The sequence below is a fragment of the Eptesicus fuscus genome, chromosome 11 (genome assembly GCF_027574615.1).
Source record: "Eptesicus fuscus isolate TK198812 chromosome 11, DD_ASM_mEF_20220401, whole genome shotgun sequence".
In the NCBI taxonomy this organism is placed as follows: domain Eukaryota; kingdom Metazoa; phylum Chordata; class Mammalia; order Chiroptera; family Vespertilionidae; genus Eptesicus; species Eptesicus fuscus.
This window is the reverse complement of record NC_072483.1, coordinates 50,382,671-50,404,075: the sequence shown is the minus strand read 5'-3', so window position 1 is coordinate 50,404,075 and position 21,405 is coordinate 50,382,671. Positions and strand designations below refer to the sequence as shown.

Here is a 21,405-nt window from a genome sequence, read left to right as displayed (position 1 = left end):
ACAGTATTAATAACCAAATAAATGGCCCTAGCTGGTTTTGCTCAGTGGCTAGAGCGTCGGCCCACAGACTGCAGGATCCTGGATTTGATTCTGGTCAAGGATGCGTACCTCAGTTGCAGGCTCCATCTCCAGCCCTGATGGTGTGTGTGTGCGGGAGGCAACCAATCAATGTGTCTCTTTCACATCGATGTTTCTTTCTCTGTCTCTCCCCCTCCCTTGCACTCTCTAAAAATCAATGGGGAAAAAAATATCCTCGGGTGAGGATTAACAAAAAATAATAATAACCAAAGAAATGAAAATAAAGTAATATTATCTTTTTGCCCATCAAATTTGGTAAAAACTTAAAAGAACTTTACACCCAGTGTTGGAGCAAGTGTGGTAAAATTAACATTTCAATCCACTATTGATAAATTGGAGCAGCCTTTCTGGATATTAAGTATTTATAAGTTCTATGGTAAAATTAAATTGGATACTGTGATAAGAACTGAATGGGGAGTAACTTTGGATTAAGTGGTGAGGAAGGGCTCCGCTGAGGAAGTGATGTTAAACTGCGATCTCTAAGTGACAGGAAAGATGCAGCTATGCAAGATCTGACAGAAGAGCATTTGGCATCTTAGGCAGAAGGAACAGCCCTCCACACAGAGGGACCCATACGTTCAGAGAGGCAGTGTACTAATTGGTGAAGAGCACAGGCTATGGAGCGATGGGGCTAGTAAATGCCTGATTTGGATCCTCTGCTCTGCTGCTTAGTAGCCATGTAACTTTAAACAAACTGCTTAACCACTCTGTGGGGTGTAAGTGTGAGAACAAATGTTGGTAAATATCTAAGAATATCTCAAAGCACTAAACTCTATGATAAAATTATGATAAAAATAAATCAGTAATTTTTACCATCTATGAGACCACATAAGATGATATATCATATATTTCTGATGTACCATCAAGGTTGAGAGCCATCAGCTTCAGTTGTATGTAAGAACAATTGAAGATTTGATAAATAGTGCCTTTGTTTGTTTATTTTTTTAAATTATGTTTACTAATATTACACAGTCATAAAGTTATCCTAAAAGAATAATTGTGGATATGTCCAAAGATTTTGTTATAAAGTATTATGTCCAATAGTAAGAGAGAGAACCTAAATACCTAATAAAGGGATATTAAGTGAATAATTGTGGGCTATTAATGGAATAGTATACTATGCAGCCATTAAAAATGTTATGAAGACTGCTTAATGATAATGGATATTGTTTATAACATTTGGTCAAAGAAAAAAGCAGGTCATAAAACAAAGTACAGGCTGTCCTCGGGTTACGTCAGACTCGACATACGTCGTTTCGTGGTTACGTTGCCATCTCCCATTTACAGTATTTATAAAAAAAAAGTTCCGTCATTTCGACGTATGTACATAATGTGCTTTATGTTTTTTATTATTTATTTGCCACAAGTAAAGATCAGGAATTGTTACCTTTCTTTTAGATTTTTTTACTGTTTCACTTCATTACTGCTGTGTATGTGCTCCATGTGAGTGACGTAGGTGCTTATGTAGGTGGGTTCCGACTTACGGCAAAAATCGCCTTTTGTCGCACCGTAGGAACAGATCTCCGACGTAACCTGTAGTGCCCTAGCCCAGTGGTCGGCAAACTCATTAGTCAACAGAGCGGCAAACCGCGGCTCACAAGCCACATGTGGCTCAGTTTGCCGACCACTGCCTTAGCCAATTTGGTTCAGTGGATAGAGTGTTGGCCTGTGGACCGAAGGGTCCCAGGTTCGATTCCAGTCAAGGGCATGTACCTTGGTTGCGGGCTCCTCCCCAGCTTGGGGCACGTGCTGGAGGCAACCAATTGATGTGTTTCTCTCACATGAATGTTTCTGTCTTTCCCTCTCTCTTCCATTCTCCCTAAAAAAAAAAAATCAATGGAAATATATCCTTGGGTGAGGATTAGCAAAAAAAAAACCAAAAAACAAAAAACAACTAAGTAGTTATATGGATTCCATTCATGTTTCTTTTTAAATCTTTAGGTAAGCATATAAACAGATACTTTTAGAAAAATGCACAGATACTTTTAGAAAAATGCCTGGAAGGAGATTGCCCAAAATGTTAACAGTGATTTTACGTTTATAATTTTTAAGTGACTATTGTTTTAGAAGAATTAAAAATTATACATAGAAGTAAATTATTTAAAATTGTATTGTTCAGTTAATACCTTTAAAATTTGACCTGAATTTAGCAGGACCACTTAACTAACACTAATAGAAACTCTTATTTTTTTTTTTTTTAAATATATTTTATTGATTTTTTTACAGAGAGGAAGAGAGAGGGATAGAGAGTTAGAAACATCAATGAGAAACATCGATCAGCTGCCTCTTGCACACCCCCCACTGGGGATGTGCCCGCAATCAAGATACATGCCCTTGACCGGAATCGAACCTGGGACCCTTGAGTCCGCAGGCCGATGCTCTATCCACTGAGCCAAACCGGTTTCGGCTACTAATAGAAACTCTTAAAGGTTTCTCAAAAACAAAATCGAAACTGTATCAAATAGGAAAGCAAAGAATAATGATATTGTATTCTGAATTTGAATGCAATGAAAAACAAACTGCCCAATTTCCTAATCCACTTGCTGATTCAAGCTAAAAAACCTTTTCATTTAAAAAAATCACCTATTGAATAATGTCTCACCAGTGAATAGAGATTATTTTTGCAATAAGGCAATTTCAGTGGATGTGGTTATCCTGGGATAATCACACCCCTGGGGTATGTAGCCTTGTGCCTGTAATCTCCCAGGAGTGTAATTATTTCATGATAGCTGTACCCCCCAGTGTTGCATTATTTCTATTATGAAATTCTTAGTTTAGTATATAAAGTAACTTACTTTGATCACTGGAAACTGCAAGGTGCTGTTAGACTGTTCCAGCTGTGAGGTTTACGGAGACCAGCTATAAGATTTACTTCTCCTTTACAAAGTTAAATTAGGCAATCAAAATGCTTCTTTTGGCTAAGCTGGTTTACAATATCTTTTCTACTGATAAGATCATCTTAACTTTATAAGTTTTCATCCTTTCTAGATAGTACCTCCAAATTATATGTAAAACTTGCAGGCTTCAGTGGAGGCTGAATTTTTATGAAATATTTTTATATTACAATATAATTAAATGGCCTGCCCACTGGCTTTTATTTATACTCTATGGCCCTTATTCTTATCATAGGTTGTTACCATTTGTCTCTCATGTTTATAACGTATATTGAAATTAAACATTTTTTAATCTGCAATGGGATTTTCAACAAAGCAAGTGGGGTTTTGAGGGGAGAGGAGCATGTGTAATAAATTTTAATGGTTTTTTTTTATTATTGTTATTTATTGATTTCAGACTGAGGAAGGAGAGGGAGAGAGAGATAGAAACATCAATGATGAGAGAGAATCAGTGATTGGCTGCCTCCTACACGCTCTCTACTGGGTATTGACCTCACAACCCAGGCAATAAGAAAAATAAACTTACTGATTTTGAAAGAGAGCAAGAGAAACATCAATCTGCTGCCTCCTGTACATGCCCCGATCAGGGATCGAACCAGCAACTTGAGTATATGCCCTGACTAGGAATACAACCCTCCACCTTTCAGTGTACGAGATGCCGCTCCAACCAACTGAACCACACCAGCCAGGCCTGGGTCTCACTCTTTTGTGAGCCTGTGCCCCTGGGTTGTAAACTTCACAAGTGCTCCTCAGTTTCCCCCCCTCATTTCTCCGCTTTTTTTCCCCCTGTGTAGGTTAGGCTGTAATGAAATAGCTTTCTTTAAGGGTAAGCATTTGTTCTGGACAACACAATGCTCTGGGCATACTCAAAATGGTTCCTTTTCCCTTCGCACTATTGGAAGAGAAGTGTCAGGGGATTGTTCTTTGATGTTCATAATGAGAACCTGATGGACTCATGGAAATAAAACTCACAAAGGCCTTTAAGTAACCCTACCATTTGCTGGCTCCATTGGTGATTTCTGGTTCTAGTAAACTGATTCTCTGTCACCTGTCTCTCCTATTTTGGGGATAGTAATTTGCCCTGTGACCTTAATTCTGTGATAGACTTAAGAAGATTTGTTGATTTTCAGTATTTTCAGCTTTTTTCTTATTGTGAGGATGGGAGAACTTTTCAAACTTTCTATATATTGACTGAAAACCAAAAGTTATAAAAGCAGCATAAAAGTGAATAAACATTAAGTCCAAATTTGTTAACATTAGTTTCACTTTGTACTAATTATTTGACTTGTGGTTTTTCACGCTTAAGTTACTTTATATGTAAAGTTACTTTGCTGTGTTTTGGTGTTTGTTTTTTTTAATTTAGCTATAATTATAAAAATATTTGGAACTGTCTCAATATGGTAATATGGAGAACTTCGTATTTTTTTAAAGTAAATTTGAAATTCCAAATGATGTCACCAGATATTCTTGACAGCATTCCTTTTTTTTTTAAATCTTCACCTGAGGATTCTTTTTTTTTTTTTAGAGAGAGAGAAAGGAAAGGGGGAGAGAGAGAGAAAGAACATCAATGTGAGAGAGAAACATCCATCAGTTGCTTCCCATTTCCCATGTGTACCTCGACCAGGGATAGAACCTGTAGCCTGAGTATATGTCCTGACTGGGAATTGAACCCACCACCTTTTAGTGCACAGGACAACACTCTAACCAACTGAGCCGCCTGGCCACGGCAATTTTTCTTTTTCTTTATAATGCCTCAGTGTGAGATTCAGTAACTCCACAAATGGCCAAAGTGATCATAGGTGCTTAATGTTTCAAGTGTCTCTATCCGGTCTTGTTTACATCATAACTTTTAGTATGTTTAAACAGTATGAAAATGAATAAATAGCTTAAATTGAGCAAAGTATTATTTTACACTTGTTGCAAAGATTTGCTTGCATGTCAGTGTTCTTTTCCTTTTATAATTTTCCCTAACCCTTGATTTAATTTTTCTAGAATTTTACACTAAGCTATAGAATTGATAGAAATATTCTGCAATAGAGCTCCCACATGCTGCTCCTCTATCTTTTCATCAACCTTTCATGTTGAAGGCATTTTTGTTACTTGAGAACATGTTTGGGAAATTTAACAAAATAATTGTCTGATCATAAGCTTTGCTAGCAAGACACAAAGGAGCACGCTGGAGGGGTTTTCTGTAGAAAGAAAGATGGTAAACTCAGTTGCCCTCTGGCAAGTCCCCCTGAATCTGTTAATGGATTTACCTTAGGCAACTTCTTGAAGAAGTTGAATCCTACCAGCAGAGCTACTAGAAAGGCCTGTATCTGATGATAGAATTTTTAAAAAATCCTCCAATGTCATTTTACTGTAGAAAAAGTATTTGTGTTATCAGAATCTTATTAAAGCTAAATTCCTAAAATAAGCAGATATGAAAATTAATAAAGGATTGACTTCACAGTAACAAAGCCAAGTTAAGCACCATTTCTGTCTTTTATAACATGTAGTTGATCAGTCAGGATCCAAATTTTCTTTAATGTATGAAGAAGCTAATTAACTGAAAAGAAATTTTGACCTATTAAAGAGATTATTCAGAAACCTTATTAAGTCATAGGGCTTTAAAGGTCAAAATTATGCTCTTTATTAGTACATTATATTTTGCCTATTTTATTTTAACTGATTACCAATGGTTTAGTCATTTCGAACTATTTATAAGCACTATTATAATTCAGTGATTAAATTTGTTGTTAGAGTGGCTATGCCTTGAAATTCTATTGACATTAACAAATTAATTACAGTGCTGTTCTATCAGTAAATGACTGCTCTGTATTAAAGGCATATGTGAGACTAGTAGAGGCTATACCTCCCTCAATCTCAAAGGAAGTATTCTGATTCTCAGATCACAGTCATAACTCTCTTAAGTGACTTCTTATTAGCATCATTCCATCTACTCAAAGTCTGCCAGCTTCAAGTAAAGAAAATTAGCTAGTGATTACCTAGGAAAAGAAGAATGAATGAAATGTAGTCTACCTAGTAAATATTAATTCTATTCTAATCAAACTAATGAAGTTAACATAAACCTTCATCATGTTCATGTTGAAGAATGCACTACTTTTTACCTTTTCCTAAAACCTATGAGAGTTTGAAAATCAAATTCAGTTTCTAGTTCTTTCCTATAAGCTTTTTTGAAAGAGAGACTGTATCTTTGTATTCCCAGTGCCTTGCACAGTCTACATGCTTAGTAAGTAATAGTTTAGTGAGTGACTGAATAAAAAAGCTTTGCTAGCTATTCTAAATATCACTATCATCCTTTCTGAATATCCTATATAATAAAAGCCTAATATGCTAAGTGTCTGGTCGTCGGTTCAACCAATCAAAGTGTAATATGCTAATGATATGCTAAGACCACTCAACCGCTCATTATGATGTGCACTGACCACCAGGGAGGAGACGCTCTGACTGGTAGGTTAGCTTGCTGCTGGGGTCCGACTGATCGAGGCTGAGTGACATTGGCCAGACACGCCCTGGAGCCTTCCCACAAGCCCTCCCTGGCTGGCCAACTTCCCGTGTCCCTCCCCGGCCCCAATCTTGCATCGGTGGGGTCTCTCGGCCTGGCATGCGCCCTCTCACAATCCAGAACCCCTCGGGGGATGTCGGAGAGCCGGTTTCAGCCCAATACCGCAGGCCAGGCCAAGGGACCCCACGGATGCACAAATTCGTGCACCTGGCCTCCCCTAGAATCTTATAACAAAAATTTATAATATATATAGTGTGTGTGTGTGTGTGTGTGTGTGTGTGTGTGTGTGTGTTAATCCTTACTTGAGGATATTTTTCCTTTGATTTTTAGAGAGAGTGGGAGGGAGGAAGAGAGACAGAGAGAAACCTCAATGTGAGAGAGACACATCGATTGGTTGTCTCCTGCATGCACCCCGACCAGGCCAGGGATCAAGCCTGCAACCGAGGTACATACTCTTAACTGGAATTGAACCCCCAACCCTTCTGTCCGTGGGCCAACACTCTATCCACTGATCCAAACCAGCTAGGACTACAATTTATATTTTTCCTGTTCTTTCATATAAGCTAATTTTCCCCCAAAAGATTATAAGCTTATCACAGCCAAAGTGGCTCAGTTGGTTGAGTATTGTCCCATGGACCAAGGTAGCTGGTTAGATTCCTGGTCAGGGCACATACCCAGGTTTCGGGCTTGATTCCCAGTAGGGGGTATGCAGGAAGTAGCCGATTGATGTTGATATTGCTCTCTCATTGATGTTTCTCTCTCTCTCTAAAAATCAATAAAAACATTTTTAAAAAATTCTTAAAACATAGTGCTAACTTCTAATACTTCATAGTCATCACAACATAAATCACTTTTTATTAAGTTTATTGGGGTGACATTGGTTGATAACATTATATTAGTTTTAGGTGTAAATTCTATAATACATCATCTGTACTAGTATATTACATTGTGGGCTCACCACCCAAAGTCTAGTGTCCCTCTGTCACCATATGACAAATGATTTTTCTTGGTCCTTTAGGATTAGGAATTTACTTTATTATAGCTGGATGTATCATCACTAAAATGTTCACATTTCATTAAGTTGAAAATGTAAGTTTGAAGACATAACCAAATATGTCATGTGTCTTTAACTATATTGATTCTGTAAAGCAAGATTATTCTTAATACTAGTAAACAGTGTTTTCTGTCAGCATACAATAAGGGCAGTTTTATCTTTCCTTAGTTTTGTATATTTTTCAGATGCATAGATTAAATGAAATGTTTCATTTTCCCTTTATATTGTATGTGTTTTTTTTTAAATATATTGTATTTATTTTTTACAGAGAGGAAGAGAGAGGGATAGAGAGTTAGAAACATTGATGAGGGAGAAACATCGATCAGCTGCCTCTTGCACACCCCCTACTGGGGATGTGCCCGCAACCAAGGTACATGCCCTCGACCGGAATCGAACCTGGGACCCTTGAGTCCGCAGGCCGACGCTCTATCCACTGAGCCAAACCGGTTTCGGCTATATTGTATGTTTTAATAGAGATCAAATTAGCTGTCTTCAGTATGAACTTGGGATAAGGGCAATAAGAAATCCTATTGTTTCCAGCCTCCACTAAGATGAACTGGCAGTGTGTCAGGAAAATTCCCAGTATGGAATAGTGTTATTACAATTCAGTACAATTGGTTCTTGCATAACCTTTAGAAAATCATACATAAAACATTCTCATCTATATAAATAAAAATCACCCACACACTTTATTAATAGCTTTGTTCACTTTTCCCCTGGGACTTGTGCTACATGTTCCTACTGTGCCCCCCTTTTATTCTTTTTAAAGAAAACTTTCTATAAGCTTTCTTAAAAGCAGAAAGGTTAGGTAATATTAGGAATTAAATATAAGTGTAAGATAATTCTTGCTAATTCCCACTAGACACAGATCTCTTGCTTGATCACGTACTAGAACTAGTGCCTCTAACATGGCCTTTTTACATTTAGTTACAAGGAGTGGCTTTTTCACTAGATACAGTCAGTTTAACTTTAGAAAAGAAGGTGGTACTTTCATGGAAATGAGAATCATAATATATTTTATTTGTTATAATGTTGAGGGGGTTCTTTTAAAACACACATATTTTTAGGAATATACCGCTATGGCTATGACTATAGTAGGTACATGGTGAGAGCAGGAACACACCAGGTTGAAGTCTCAACCTGTTTTCCTTAGTCTAATTCAGTGGTCGGCAAACTCATTAGCCAAATATCAACAGTACAACGATTGAAATTTCTTTTGAGAGCCGAAAACCGACTTCTGCGCATGGGCCACAAAGTTTCCATCGCACTGTACATTTCAATCACAGATATTTTGTGGAAGAGCCACACACAAGGGGCCAAAGAGCCGCATGTGGCTCGCGAGCCGCAGTTTGCCGACCACTGGTCTAGTTCAAGAGCCAGAAATGTGTGTGTTTTCAGGTATCATTTCTTGAATTCATACTTCGTAAGACTTCATGTACTACCCCAAAATATGTGTTATAATGTACCAAAATAATCTATACTAATAAAAGCCTAGGTGGTCCTCGTGCCCTCATGTGTGATGTCGTCACAAGATGGCCGCGTGCACAGCAGAGGTGGGGCCCAGCGAAGGAGGCAGGTCGTGGCAGGGGAAGGCAGTTGTGGGCGATTGGGCTGGCAGGAGAGGGCAGTTGTGGGTGATTGTGCCAGCAAGGGAGGGCAGTTGGGGGCGATCAAGCCAGCAGGGGAGGGCAGTTGGGGGCGATCAGGCTGGCAGGGGAGCAGTTAGGCGTCGATCAGGCCGGCAGGGGAGCGGTTATGGGACGATCAGGCTGGCAAGCAGAAGTGGTTAGGGGCAGTCAGGCAGGCAGGCAGACGAGCAGTTGGGAGCCAGCAGTCCCGGATTGTGAGAGGGATGTTCGACTGCCGGTTTAGGCCTGATCCTGCGCGGATCGGGCCTAAATCGGCAGTCGGACATCCCCCGAGGGGTCTCAGATTGGAGAGGGTGCAGGCTGGGCTGAGGGACACCCCCCTCCAATGCACGAATTTCGTGCACTGGGCCTCTGGTCTACACTAATAAAGGAGAAATATGCAAATTGACCATATCTCCGTGACACTCACCAGCCAATCAGGAGTGAGTATGCAAATTGACCCAACAAAGATGTCGGGTTAATTTGCATACGCAGGTGTGGAGCGAAGACTGAAGGCTCCGGCCTGAGCAAAGACTGAAGACTGAAGACGACTGAAGACTAAAGAGGCTTGGCTTCTCTGCTGCGGCCAGAGTGAAGGCCTGGGTCCCGGGTGCCAGGGGAAAACCGGTGCCCGCAGCCAGGGGAAGGAAGGCCTATTGCACAAATCGTCGTGCAACCGGCCTCTAGTTTAATAATAAGTCTCTAGATCTAACTAAAAATGTATAGGAAATACAAGGGCTAGAAGAACATATTAAATTATGTCATTGTTCAGAATGTGTGAAATTCTACAGGACAGATGACTGAGTTTCTGCAACAAGTGAATAGTGGTAATGGAAGATAGGTTGCTAAATTTGTTTTAGATTAAAAGAGACTTAAGGTATGTATCAGTTATACATCAGTAAAAAAAAGAGGGAGACTTAAGAGATATATAAAACAAATGCAATGTGTGGACCTTGTTTGGATTCTAATCTGGACAAACAATTATAAACATACTTTTGAGACTACCAGGGAAATCTGAATATTGACTGGATATTAGATGGTGTCTTAAAACTGTATCAATAGGTGTAATAAAAGTATTGGGGTTTTATTTTTAAGAAAGTTATTATTTGTTAGTGATTTATATATCTGAGATTTATTTAAAATACTCTATCAAAAAAGAAACAAAGAAACTTGGAGTTAATAGATAAAACAAGAGTGGCATAATATTGATAATTGTTGAAGCTGTTTGATGAATACATAAGGTTTGTTACATTATTCTCTCTAGATTGGAAATTTTCCATAATACACACTCACACAATGAGAAGGGAAAAAGTTGTTTACCGCTGTAGCAGTAAATAAAACTATACAGGGTGTTCCCAAAAAATGTATACACACTTTTTTCTGATAACTCAACTGATGTTTCTTTCTTTTCAGATTTAAACTATTGGAATTAATAATCATTCAAAGTGTGTATACATTTTTAGGACACCCTATATTTATTTTGAGAACTAGGGGCCCAGTGCACAAATTCGTGCACCTTGAATGGAACTGTGGGCTGTGAGGCTGCGATGGGCACAGGGGCAGGTCTTAGCCCATCCTCTGGGCCCCTGCCCGGCCCCTCCCACCACAGCTCCCAGTCCCCTGTCTGCCGGCAGCCCTGCTCCCACCGCTGCCGCTCCCACGCACTGACAGTGCCGGCCCTGCTCACACCCGCTGATGGCGCAGAGTGATTGGGCCCAACACCAGCAGCGGGTGTGAGTGCAGCTGCTGCCCCTATCACTCCTCAGGAGCAGAGGGAGATTGGGGCCGGCAGCCACCGCTTGCACCTGCTGATGGCACCGAGCAATCGGGACTGGCGCTGGCCACCGGCAGCAGGTGCGAGAGGCGGCTGCCGGCCCCAGTCGCCACTCAGGAGCAGGGGGAGGTGGAGAAGCCCTGAAGGGCAATCGGGGCCGGCAACCTCCACTTGCACCCGCTGATGGTGCCGGCAGCAGTTGCGAGCGGTGGCTTCAGCACTGGCAGTGGTATGAGTGGGGTCAGCACTGGCAGCAGGTGTGAGCTCCCAGCAGGACCACAGCGTGGGAGCAAAGAATTTTCAGTAACCACCAGAGGCTCACCCCAATGACAGGGATCGGCACCCCACCTTGGTCTGGTGCCCCCATACACCTGCTCTACCATCCCACACGGCCAATGCCTGCCATGTTACGCGCTCTGCTGCCTGCTGCTGACACCCACCATGTTCCATGTGTGCGCCCCCTGGTGGTCAGCACATGTCATAGCGACTGGTTGTTCAGTTGTTCTGCCATTCATTCTATTTGCATATTAGGGTTTTATATATATAGATTTAGTTTCAGCAAAGAGTGCCATCCTGTAAATTAAATTAATGTTTTAAATTTGGGTGAAGGAGGAAAAAGCATTTCTAATACAGCCTTACCTAATGCACAACTCGGTATCCTCTCTTCTCCTACTGAATACCATAAAATTGTAGGAAGTAATTCTGTATTTGAAAGGAATGATGAACTTTAAATGGAAGACACACCTGTCTTAGTGCTAGCAGTGAAACAGAGTGTCTTTGCCTTTAGCATTAGTGTTCCTTCCGCCTGTGCCATTTGTGGGAATAACCTGGGATTGCTGTCCTCTAATTGTGAAGTCAGTGGTATGGCCTAATGACCAGAACTTCCCATATTATTCTCTGATAATATACTCATTTTACTACAGAACATTCTTAACCTTCCATTGCTTTTGCTTCATTCTATAAAAAAAATTAACGCTTTCAATTAATAGATTAAACCCTTTACAAACATAATTTTGTACAACAAAATTCACCTTCTGGGAATTTTTTTCCCCTGAGACACTGACTTCATGCTATACTTTTAGTGGAAATAGTCTGGGTCTAATTAGAACTAAAAACCATAGTCACAATCAGTACTTTAATGCTTACCCATATCACAACAAAGACAGTTTGCAAAATTAATTAATGTTGAAAATAGTTTTTCCAGTGGACCTGGTTTTGTAAGTTGAAACATTGGTTTTCATGCTATGGAGGCTTAACTCATCTTGGCTTAGAAAATCTAGAGAGGAGCTCTCACAAGTCCACATTTAAAAATAAGTGCCCTTTTTCTGGATTACCTAGAATTATTCTGAAGTAGTGATTTTTGGCTCTGCTTGGTGTAGGTCAGTTGGTTGGGTGTCATCCTGTGCACTGAAAGGTTGTCGATTTGATTCCTAGTCAGGGTACATGCCTGGGTTGCAGGCTCTATCCCTGATTGGGGTTAAGGGGTTATGCAGGAGGCAGCCAGTCAGTGTTTTGCTCTTACATTGGATGTTTCTCTTTCTCCCTCTCCCTTTGTCTCTCTAAAAATCAATTAGAAATCTTTTTAAAAGTAGTGATTTTGCATTTGAACATATTTATAAAATCTTTTTTTCAATATTCTATCCATATAAAAGGCTAAGCGACCATCCGACCAATAGCATGATGCACAAGGACCACCAGGGGGCAGACGCTCCGACTGGTAACTATGACACACACTGACCACCAGGAGGCAAATGCTCAATGCAGGAGCTGCCGAGCAGCGGCGGTTCTCAGGTGACGCACCCTGGAACCAGAGAGGAGGGAGCCCAATTCTAGGGTGCATCACCCAAGAAACGCCCTCTCGCAATCCGGGACTCCTCAGGGAATATCGGAGAGCCGGTTTCGGCCTGATCCCCACAGGCCAGGCCAAGGGACTCCACCTGCCAGAGGGACCCCACTCTGCACACGCCTTTCAAGCTGCGGCGCCACCCCAGGTGCAGCCAGCCGCAGAGGAACCATGGGAGGTTGGCTCCAGGGCATGTCCGGCCCATCTCGCCCAGTCCCACCCCGCCAGCCACCTTCTAATTTCCTTTCAATGTGCATGAATCCATGCACTAGGGCACTAGTAATTTTAATAATTGTTCCTATTTATTGAGAAGTATTTATCAGGTATTTCACTAAGCAGTGTATTAGAATCTTACAATGTGGAAATGTATGCTAAGCATATGTCTACACAAAGTTCAGTTGAGAAATATAAATGCTGGAAGAGGAATGTTTCTCATAATGTGTATACTCTGTCAGACTGCAGAAAGAGATCATTTTCTTGAAGTCATTGAAAATGTAAAAACAGCATGTTTTCTAAAACATTTTATTAAAGTCACCCATCTTTTGGTGAAATGAGTAACCTCTCATAATGGCCATGTTCTTTAGCCCTTTACTGGAGTGATTTCTATCCTAATTCTTAGCATGTTTGTTTCCTGAATTCATTTGGTATCTGAAACAGTTGACAATGAAGTGTAGTTTTGACACTTCAGAAAAGACATTTTCTACGTTATAAAATTGTTTCTTCATGTAAAATTGGAAAAGCCACCAAAGTGAACATTAATTTAAAGCTATTAATTATATTAGCACTTTTATGCCATTTGGCAGCAACCAGTATTAATATGAAAATTCAACTTTTAGCCAAAATCGGTTTGGCTCAGTGGATAGAGCATCAGTCTGTGGACTGAAAGGTCCCAGGTTCGATTCCGGTCAAGGGCATGTACATTGGTTGCGGGCACATCCCCGGTAGCGGGTGTGCAGGAGGCAGCTGGTCGATGTTTCTCTCGCATCGATGTTTCTAGCTCTCTATCCCTCTTCCTTCCTCTCTGTAAAAAATCAATAAAATATATATTTTTTAAAAAAATTCAACTTTTACTTAAGGTTTTATTATCAGTATTATCAACCAAATTGAATAATTAATTAAAGGGTTATTAAAGTAATCCATAGAAATTAAATATCTTGTATAAAAGAAAAAAGATAAAATCCTACATTGTTTTAAAATATTAATATTAATGAAATAAGATGCTGCTTTATGATGTTTTGGTTTGTTTTGTTTTCAACTAAGTAAGGATTTTTTTCCCAATAAGTTAAAGCATCATATTATTAACTTCCCATTCTCCAATAATAGGCATTTTTTTTTCCTATTTTCTGCCGAGTATCTAAAGCCAACTTTCCGTTGTTTTTGGTAACATGACTAAAGTAATAAAAGCCCATAAAGTCCAAGTAAAAGATATTAACCTACACCTGAACTCTCTGACCAAACTTTTACCAAAGATGCTACTGAGAAGTGAACAGATTTGAATTGTGTTGCCTTTTGTTTTTCTATGGTAACATATAGGTGAACAGTTAACAATAAAGAAAAAAATGAAGTTCTTAATCGAACTGGAGAATAAGTTTCTGAATGTTTATCCCTCACCTCCCTTATGAATTTCTTATTGGCAGGAATTGTCTTACTCTTCCTTATATTCCAGACACATCACCCAGTGTAGTTCATTTAAGCCAGTCTAGATGATTTATTCAGAAATGTTAATAGCTTCCATAAACTGTCGTCATTATTTGCTACCTGCAGGGAAAACAAAATGAAAGTGGAATATACAAAAGAAAGAGGAAAGAGTCTGTTCTACCTAATAATGTTTGAGGGAAGGGCTCACAATTTTTAATTATATCTTCACTAGAGGCCCAGTTCACGACATTCATGCACTTGAGGGGGGGGGGGTTCCTCAGCCCAGCCTGCACCCTCTTGCAGTCCGGGACCCCTCAGGGGATGTCCACCTGCCAGCTTAGGCTCCCTGCATTAGTCGGACATCCCCCGAGGGGTCCTTAGCGCTGCTGCAGAGGCAGGAGAAGCTCCCACCACCGCCGCTGCACTCACCAGCCATGAGCCTGGCTTCTGGCTGAGCAGCACTCCCCCTGTGGGAGCGCACTGACCACCAGGGGGCAGCTCATGCGTTGAGCGTCTGCCCCCTGGTAGTCAGTGCGCATCATAGCGACTGGTCGGTCTGCCATTCAGTCGATTTGCATATTAGGGTTTTATTATATAGGATTCTACGTTACTTATTTTTAGTATATATTATGTGACCAAAAAAACAGCTCACTTTTCAGTTTGGGATTTTGCAAATGTGGAAATAGCAGCTTGTGAAAAATATAACACAAACCTATAGCCAGCCTGAAATTGCTTTTCATCAACATGACACTAATAACTAGAAATTTCAAACTCTGGAGGTATGTATACACACACACACACACACACAAGATTAACTGAAGTACTTATAGAAACCATATCGATAGCGTGTGCGTGTGTGTTTTGTTGATAATTAGCAACCACATGACATTGTACTCAGTATTGATAGCTGATAAATAAGGGTGAGGAATTAGGAATTGGAAACTAGAATAATAAATTGCTCGTGTGCCTTTAAGTGTCTTTTTTAAATTGAGTTCTTACTAAAATAATAACTATTATAAGTTCAATAGCCATCTTTTATCATTTTGCTTTTATTTCATACTGGAAACTGCCAAGCAGATAACATCTAAATGTATCTTTTTCAATATGACAAAGTTACACAAGAAGAGAATCCCCTAGCACGTAAAGAAAAATGCAATTATTTTCTATTCTGAATCTCCAGACTGCTGTTTTAGAAAATCATATCTGATTATTTGCTCAGCAGAAGATTATTGAGTTGATTTAGCTGTGATTTTACTTAACAAAGCTTCAACTGCATTCCTACTGTGGAGTCCGAAAAAGGTAGAGAAATATAAATGATACATTCAAACTGTGATTTTTGTGAACAGGACCATCGATGCACCCCTCGGAGCTAATAGCGGAGATGAGAAACAGTGGGTTTGCACTGAAACGAAATGTACTGGGGAGAAACTTGACCGCAAATGATCCATCACAGGTAATGATCTTTTTATCAGTAAGCTGAAAATGCCTAAAAATCTAAATGTGATTGCTTGTGAATTGCTACTTAATGTTTTCCAATATGCATATACCCATAGGAAAGCAAGATAGAGCAAAGAAAGTGCCTAAATGTATTTTGATTTTGCTTCTTTATTATTTTAACTTAAATGAGAAATTGTTTTTAAACCTATGTTTTAATAAATGAAACTGCTCCCCTGGGTTCATGTGGATGGAATATCGAACTGAACTGGTGAGGAGGTGGCTACTTTTCCTTCTTACTGACTTACCACTGAAGTGACATAAACAGAACCAGTGGGAAGAAATGTATAAAAGAAAATCCTAAAAAGTATAGGAAATATTTTATAAACAGTACATAGATCCAGGAAATGGTGGAGTGTAAAGCATTGTAGATACCCTAATGCAAACCATTTATTTTATTTAATGAGGAAACTGGAGCCCAGGGAAGTTAAGTGATTTCCCTGAGGTCATGTGGCTGTTCTGAGACAGAGCTAAGACTAAAACCCACACTCCCACTGGCGTAAACTTGTGCTGCTCTGCAAAGAGGCACATTACTTTTCAAACATTACTAGGGATTATTCATATAACCTATATAGTCATATATTTGTACTATTTGATACATTTTATATGAATTTGCTAATCATATATTTGATAATGTACTGTTGAAATTATAAAGGCTAAAATTGTGGACGTTTTCCTCTTCCCCAAAAGTTAATGATCTTCTTGGTTTTAATATTTCATTAAATTTAAAATAAAACATTTAAACCCTCAAGTATTTAAATTCAAACTCAAGAGACAGAAACATTTTCTCTGTTTCTCTGTCATACTCTTCCTGATTAAAGTTTGTTAGTGCTGGCAAAGCTGTCATCTTCCCCTCTTAGTGTGTAATGATACTCCTTAATTGACATTCCCTCCACACACACACACACACACACACACACACACACACACACACACTTTACATTTCAGAATGTCACATTCATCTACAGTATGTCTCTAATACAAAATTTCTTATTTATAAATATTTTCTTTCCTGTCTGATAACTAACTTGTCTTATAATCTAGCAATGTAATGATCTTTGTTGCCTCAGGAATATGTTGCAAGTGAGGGTGAAGAAGATCCAGAAGTCGAATTTTTAAAGTCACTAACAACCAAACAAAAACAGAAACTTCTCAGGTAATGAAAAAATATACGTTTAATGAATTCTATAACATTTTTTGTGTGTTCCATCTTAGTGTCATATTCAACTCTGATCCTAAGAGCTCATGAAGGTACTTAAACCAATGTATCACATTTATTTAATGGTTTATTCTTCAGCTGTAGTAATACAGTTTTGTCTTTCAGTAATATGAAAATGAATCTAAGATTATATACCCAGATTACACCACACACAAAAAAACAGCACTTTTCAGAATATTTAATTTGAAAATAGATTTATTTGTAGGATTTACTTGGTATAGTAGATTTGTATATATCTTTGCAGTTCATTCTTAGAAAATATTCTGAGCCATGTATTGCTCTGTTATATTTTGTAAGATTTTATGAAGAATGCTGACAAATGCTTAAATTTAAGGTAAATATGAATCTTGTTAAACATACTACCTTTGGATTCAGAAATCCAAGAAATGTCTGTTGAGTCCAATAGAGGGAGCTCATGATGTGAGGTTTTGAGAATGGCTAGACAAAACCCAGTGAAAGACGTTTTTATTCCAGAGTAACTTAAACATATATAAACAAGTTACCCTTCTGAGAATGTGAAGTACTCTTTAGAAATTCAGAATGCCTTAATAGAATTATTCTAGTTACTTATAAATCTAAACATTGTTGAAAACCAGTATGTGATTATTTTGTTTTATATAACCAAAACACAGTATAAAAAATGTAAAGTGTATTATTATTATTCAGAATTTCTGGAGATGGAGAATATACCCTTGAGTCTTGATAATGTAATGTTGATTAATATTCCCATAATTTAAAATAGTATATACATAAAATTACTTTTCTTGATTATATTTATATATTTGAGTTTGTAGTAGGTCCAATTAATGAATGTTACAAACCTTTAGGTCAGGATAACCATTTATTTAGAGTGCTATATCATTTCAAATTCTGATTCAATAGGGATTTTTTTAATAGAGAATTATCTTAATGCATTTAATTTTTTATTTATATTTAATATGTATCTGACTTGAATAATTTAAGAGGGAGAAAATAATTTGTCATTTAATAAAGTATGTGTTTATATTTGAATACCTCTCTTAGTAGCTTCTAAGAAAGTATATTATCTATGCAAAATTTTGTTTGTCAATAAAAGGACTATTTTTAGTCTCTTACTTTTTTTTCCAATAACAGGAAATTGGATCGACTTGAGAAGAAAAAAAAGAAAAAGAAAAAAGATAGAAAAAAGAAAAAGCTTCAGAAGAGTAGAAATAAACACAAAAAACATAAACACAAATCTTCCTCCTCCTCCTCCTCTTCATCCTCTTCCTCTTCCTCTTCTTCTTCTTCTTCTTCCTCTTCTTCCTCCTCCTCCTCTAGTGAGACTTCAGAAAGCAGCAGTGAGAGTGACAACAAAGAAAAAAAAATACAAAAGAAGAAAAGAAAGAAAAACAAATGTTCAAGAAATAAAAACAATGACATAGGAGAAAAGGACAAGTCTAAGAAGAGAAAACTTTATGGAGAACTTTCTAGCAATCATTGTAGTAAGGAGAAAGCTAAGGAAGAGCCTAGATCTTTAAAACAGGAGAGTTCTAGGGAAACGAGCAAATGGAATCATTCTAATTTTGACAAAAAGTCCAGAAGCCATAATCACAGCCCAGAGAAGAGAGGCTCTGAAAGAAATGAGAGGAGCAGGAGAAGCCGGAGCAGAGATGAGAGGAGCAGGAGAAGCCGGAGCAGAGATGAGAGGAGCAGGAGAAGCCGGAGCAGAGATGAGAGGAGCAGGAGAAGCCGGAGCAGAGATGAGAGGAGCAGGAGAAGCCGGAGCAGAGATGAGAGGAGCAGGAGAAGCCGGAGCAGAGATGAGAGGAGCAGGAGAAGCCGGAGCAGAGATGAGAGGAGCAGGAGAAGCCGGAGCAGAGATGAGAGGAGCAGGAGAAGCCAGAGCAGAAGTCATAGTAGTGAAAAGCAAAGGAAAATAAGAAAACGGTCTTAGCAAAGTCCCAGTAAAGAGCGGAATAGAAGAAATCATACCAGAAGCCACGGCACAGATATATACAGAGGAGGAAAAATGCACAGAGAAAACTCGGGAGATAAGCATACTAGAGTGACACAGAATGAAGAAGTAGAGAGAATAGAGACTGCATGTGACAACTGGGAATAAAAATATCTCTACTTATCAAATACTTTTAGCAAGGGCTAATATGTACTATTGTCTTTCTAATAAAAAAGCTCTATTTTAGTTTTCAATCTCTGTAAACTGTCATATCAAGAACAAAGCTACATAAATCTCATAAGAATGAACTTTGCAAATATTTGTAAGTAATCTATTTTGGAGCTGAAAAAATATTTTCTGTTGATAAGTATTTCTTGTGCCCTCTATACCAGATTAAAAACACAACTCTGTGACATTGTCTTTGTTCTGAAATATCATTAAAAGAATGACAGTACAATTGAATGGGTATAATTTAATTTTTTTAATTTAAATGTACTAGAAGCAAGTTGTAAACATTATTGAAATTCACTAGTATGAATTAAATATTGGGTTGATCAATATTTCTTTAAAACTTTTAAACTCCCTCATGTGTTTTGTTCTCCAGAGTACACTATTTACATTTGGATAATATATTAATTTTCTATGCTGCCCTAACAAATTACCTCAAACTTAAAACAATACAAAAATATTCTACAGTTCTGGAGATGAGAAGTCTAAAATGGGTTTCACTGGAGTAACATAAAAGCAGGGTTGGTTCTTTCTGGAGGCCCTACTGGAAAGAAAACCTGTTTGCTGCCTATTCCAGAGGCATTCCTTGGCTCCTGGTCCCTTCTTCCATCTTCAAAGCTAACAAAGGCAAGTCGAGCGTCACATCTAATCACTCTGACACTTTGACATTCTTCATCCCTCTTCTCTTTTATGGACCCTTGTGATTATAATGAGTCTACCAGGAGAATTGTCCTATTTTAAAAATCAATTTGCAACCTTAATTCCCCTTTGCCACTTAACCTAACATCTTCTCAAGTTCCAGGGATTAGGATGTATATATCTTTAAGGGACCATTATTCTACCTACCACGAGTGGTCTTTCTACTACTGGCTTTTAGCTATTAGAATTCACTTCTAAAGGTTAAGTATTTATGTAATGTCACAAATGGACCAATGTAAATTCTTCAGCTATATTTTATGACTATAGGTATAAAAGGTTTATTTAAACTTTTCCCTTGTGTTTCAAATGACCTGGTAATGAGAAACTATAGGAAAAAAGTAATAAAAATGATGTAACATGCAATTCTAAAAAAGATATACTATACATCCTGGACACAAGTATTTTTATCAGGGTTCCACATTTTTTAAACATGTTATGTAATATAATACAGATATTGATTAGATGGTTTTGAGGGTTGGCAGCCATAATTTTGTAATTCTATAAGAAGTAAATAAGTTTGGAAGAAGAGGTAAATGAAACCACTCCTTGTAGTCTGTTATATATGTCTGTCTTGTATATCACACACAAATGTCCTCTGATTTAGAAGCAACTAACTAAAGGTATAAGAAACAGTCTGATTATTTAGATTTTTCAGAGAATTGGTGGGGAAGAACTTGAATTCCTTTTAAAGTTGTCCTTTAATAATTTACAATGCACCTAAAAGATACTTTTCCTTCATTTAAAAAAAGAAAGCATGCATTTGTAATGGATAAAGACTGCTAATTTGCATCTTGAATTCATTAGTGTTGCACTAATTATTTTCTATCTTATGCCTTTTTATACTTTATAATGTCAAAATCTATGCAAAATCTATGACATTAATCTTTATAATGTCAATATCTACTGCCTTAAAGGATTTCTGAAGGGAAATACAGTGTTCATGAAGAGAAATGTTGAAACGCATGCTGTAATTTAAAGGAAATTAAAGAAATACATTATTTTTTTACACTTTTTTCATTTGACTTTCACGAAAGTGTAGTCCTCTTTTAATTTGATGTGGCTGTAGGGATTTTTTTTAATCTCTGGTTTAATTATCCTTCATTGTTAGACTGAAGAATATAAACTGATTTACCAACTTATCCATCCAATGGTGAGAAAAACTGCCATGTACTTATGGAAGATACTGATTTACTGTTTGGCTTTTAGCCTTGGTCACCCAAAGGTGCTAGACAGCCCCAAGGGGCTAGCATATCAACCTTGCAAACTTAAAAACTGAAGGAGGAAGGCATTACACATATAAGGTAAGAGCTTGGAAGAGGCTTGCCTTTTCTGCATACTCTTGATATGGATAAAAGGATTTGAAAGTGATTTCTAGAAAAATGTTAGACATCTAATTCTACTTTTGCTTTTGAAATATAAGGTCAAACCAGAGA

General features: G+C 38.2%; 1 protein-coding gene across 1 annotated transcript in view; it reads left to right on the top strand.

The window, feature by feature from the left end:
* Nucleotides 1-19,507, top strand: part of CIR1 (corepressor interacting with RBPJ, CIR1) — a 33,437-nt gene extending 13,930 nt beyond the window's left edge. Inside the window, exons 8-10 of the mRNA XM_028140934.2 lie at nucleotides 15,764-15,870; nucleotides 16,982-17,067; nucleotides 18,244-19,507. Of these exons, the coding sequence (XP_027996735.2) occupies nucleotides 15,764-15,870; nucleotides 16,982-17,067; nucleotides 18,244-19,045 (995 nt within the window). The 3' untranslated portion in view covers nucleotides 19,046-19,507. The remainder of the gene's footprint in view (nucleotides 1-15,763; nucleotides 15,871-16,981; nucleotides 17,068-18,243) is intronic.
* Nucleotides 19,508-21,405: the final 1,898 nt, after the last annotated feature.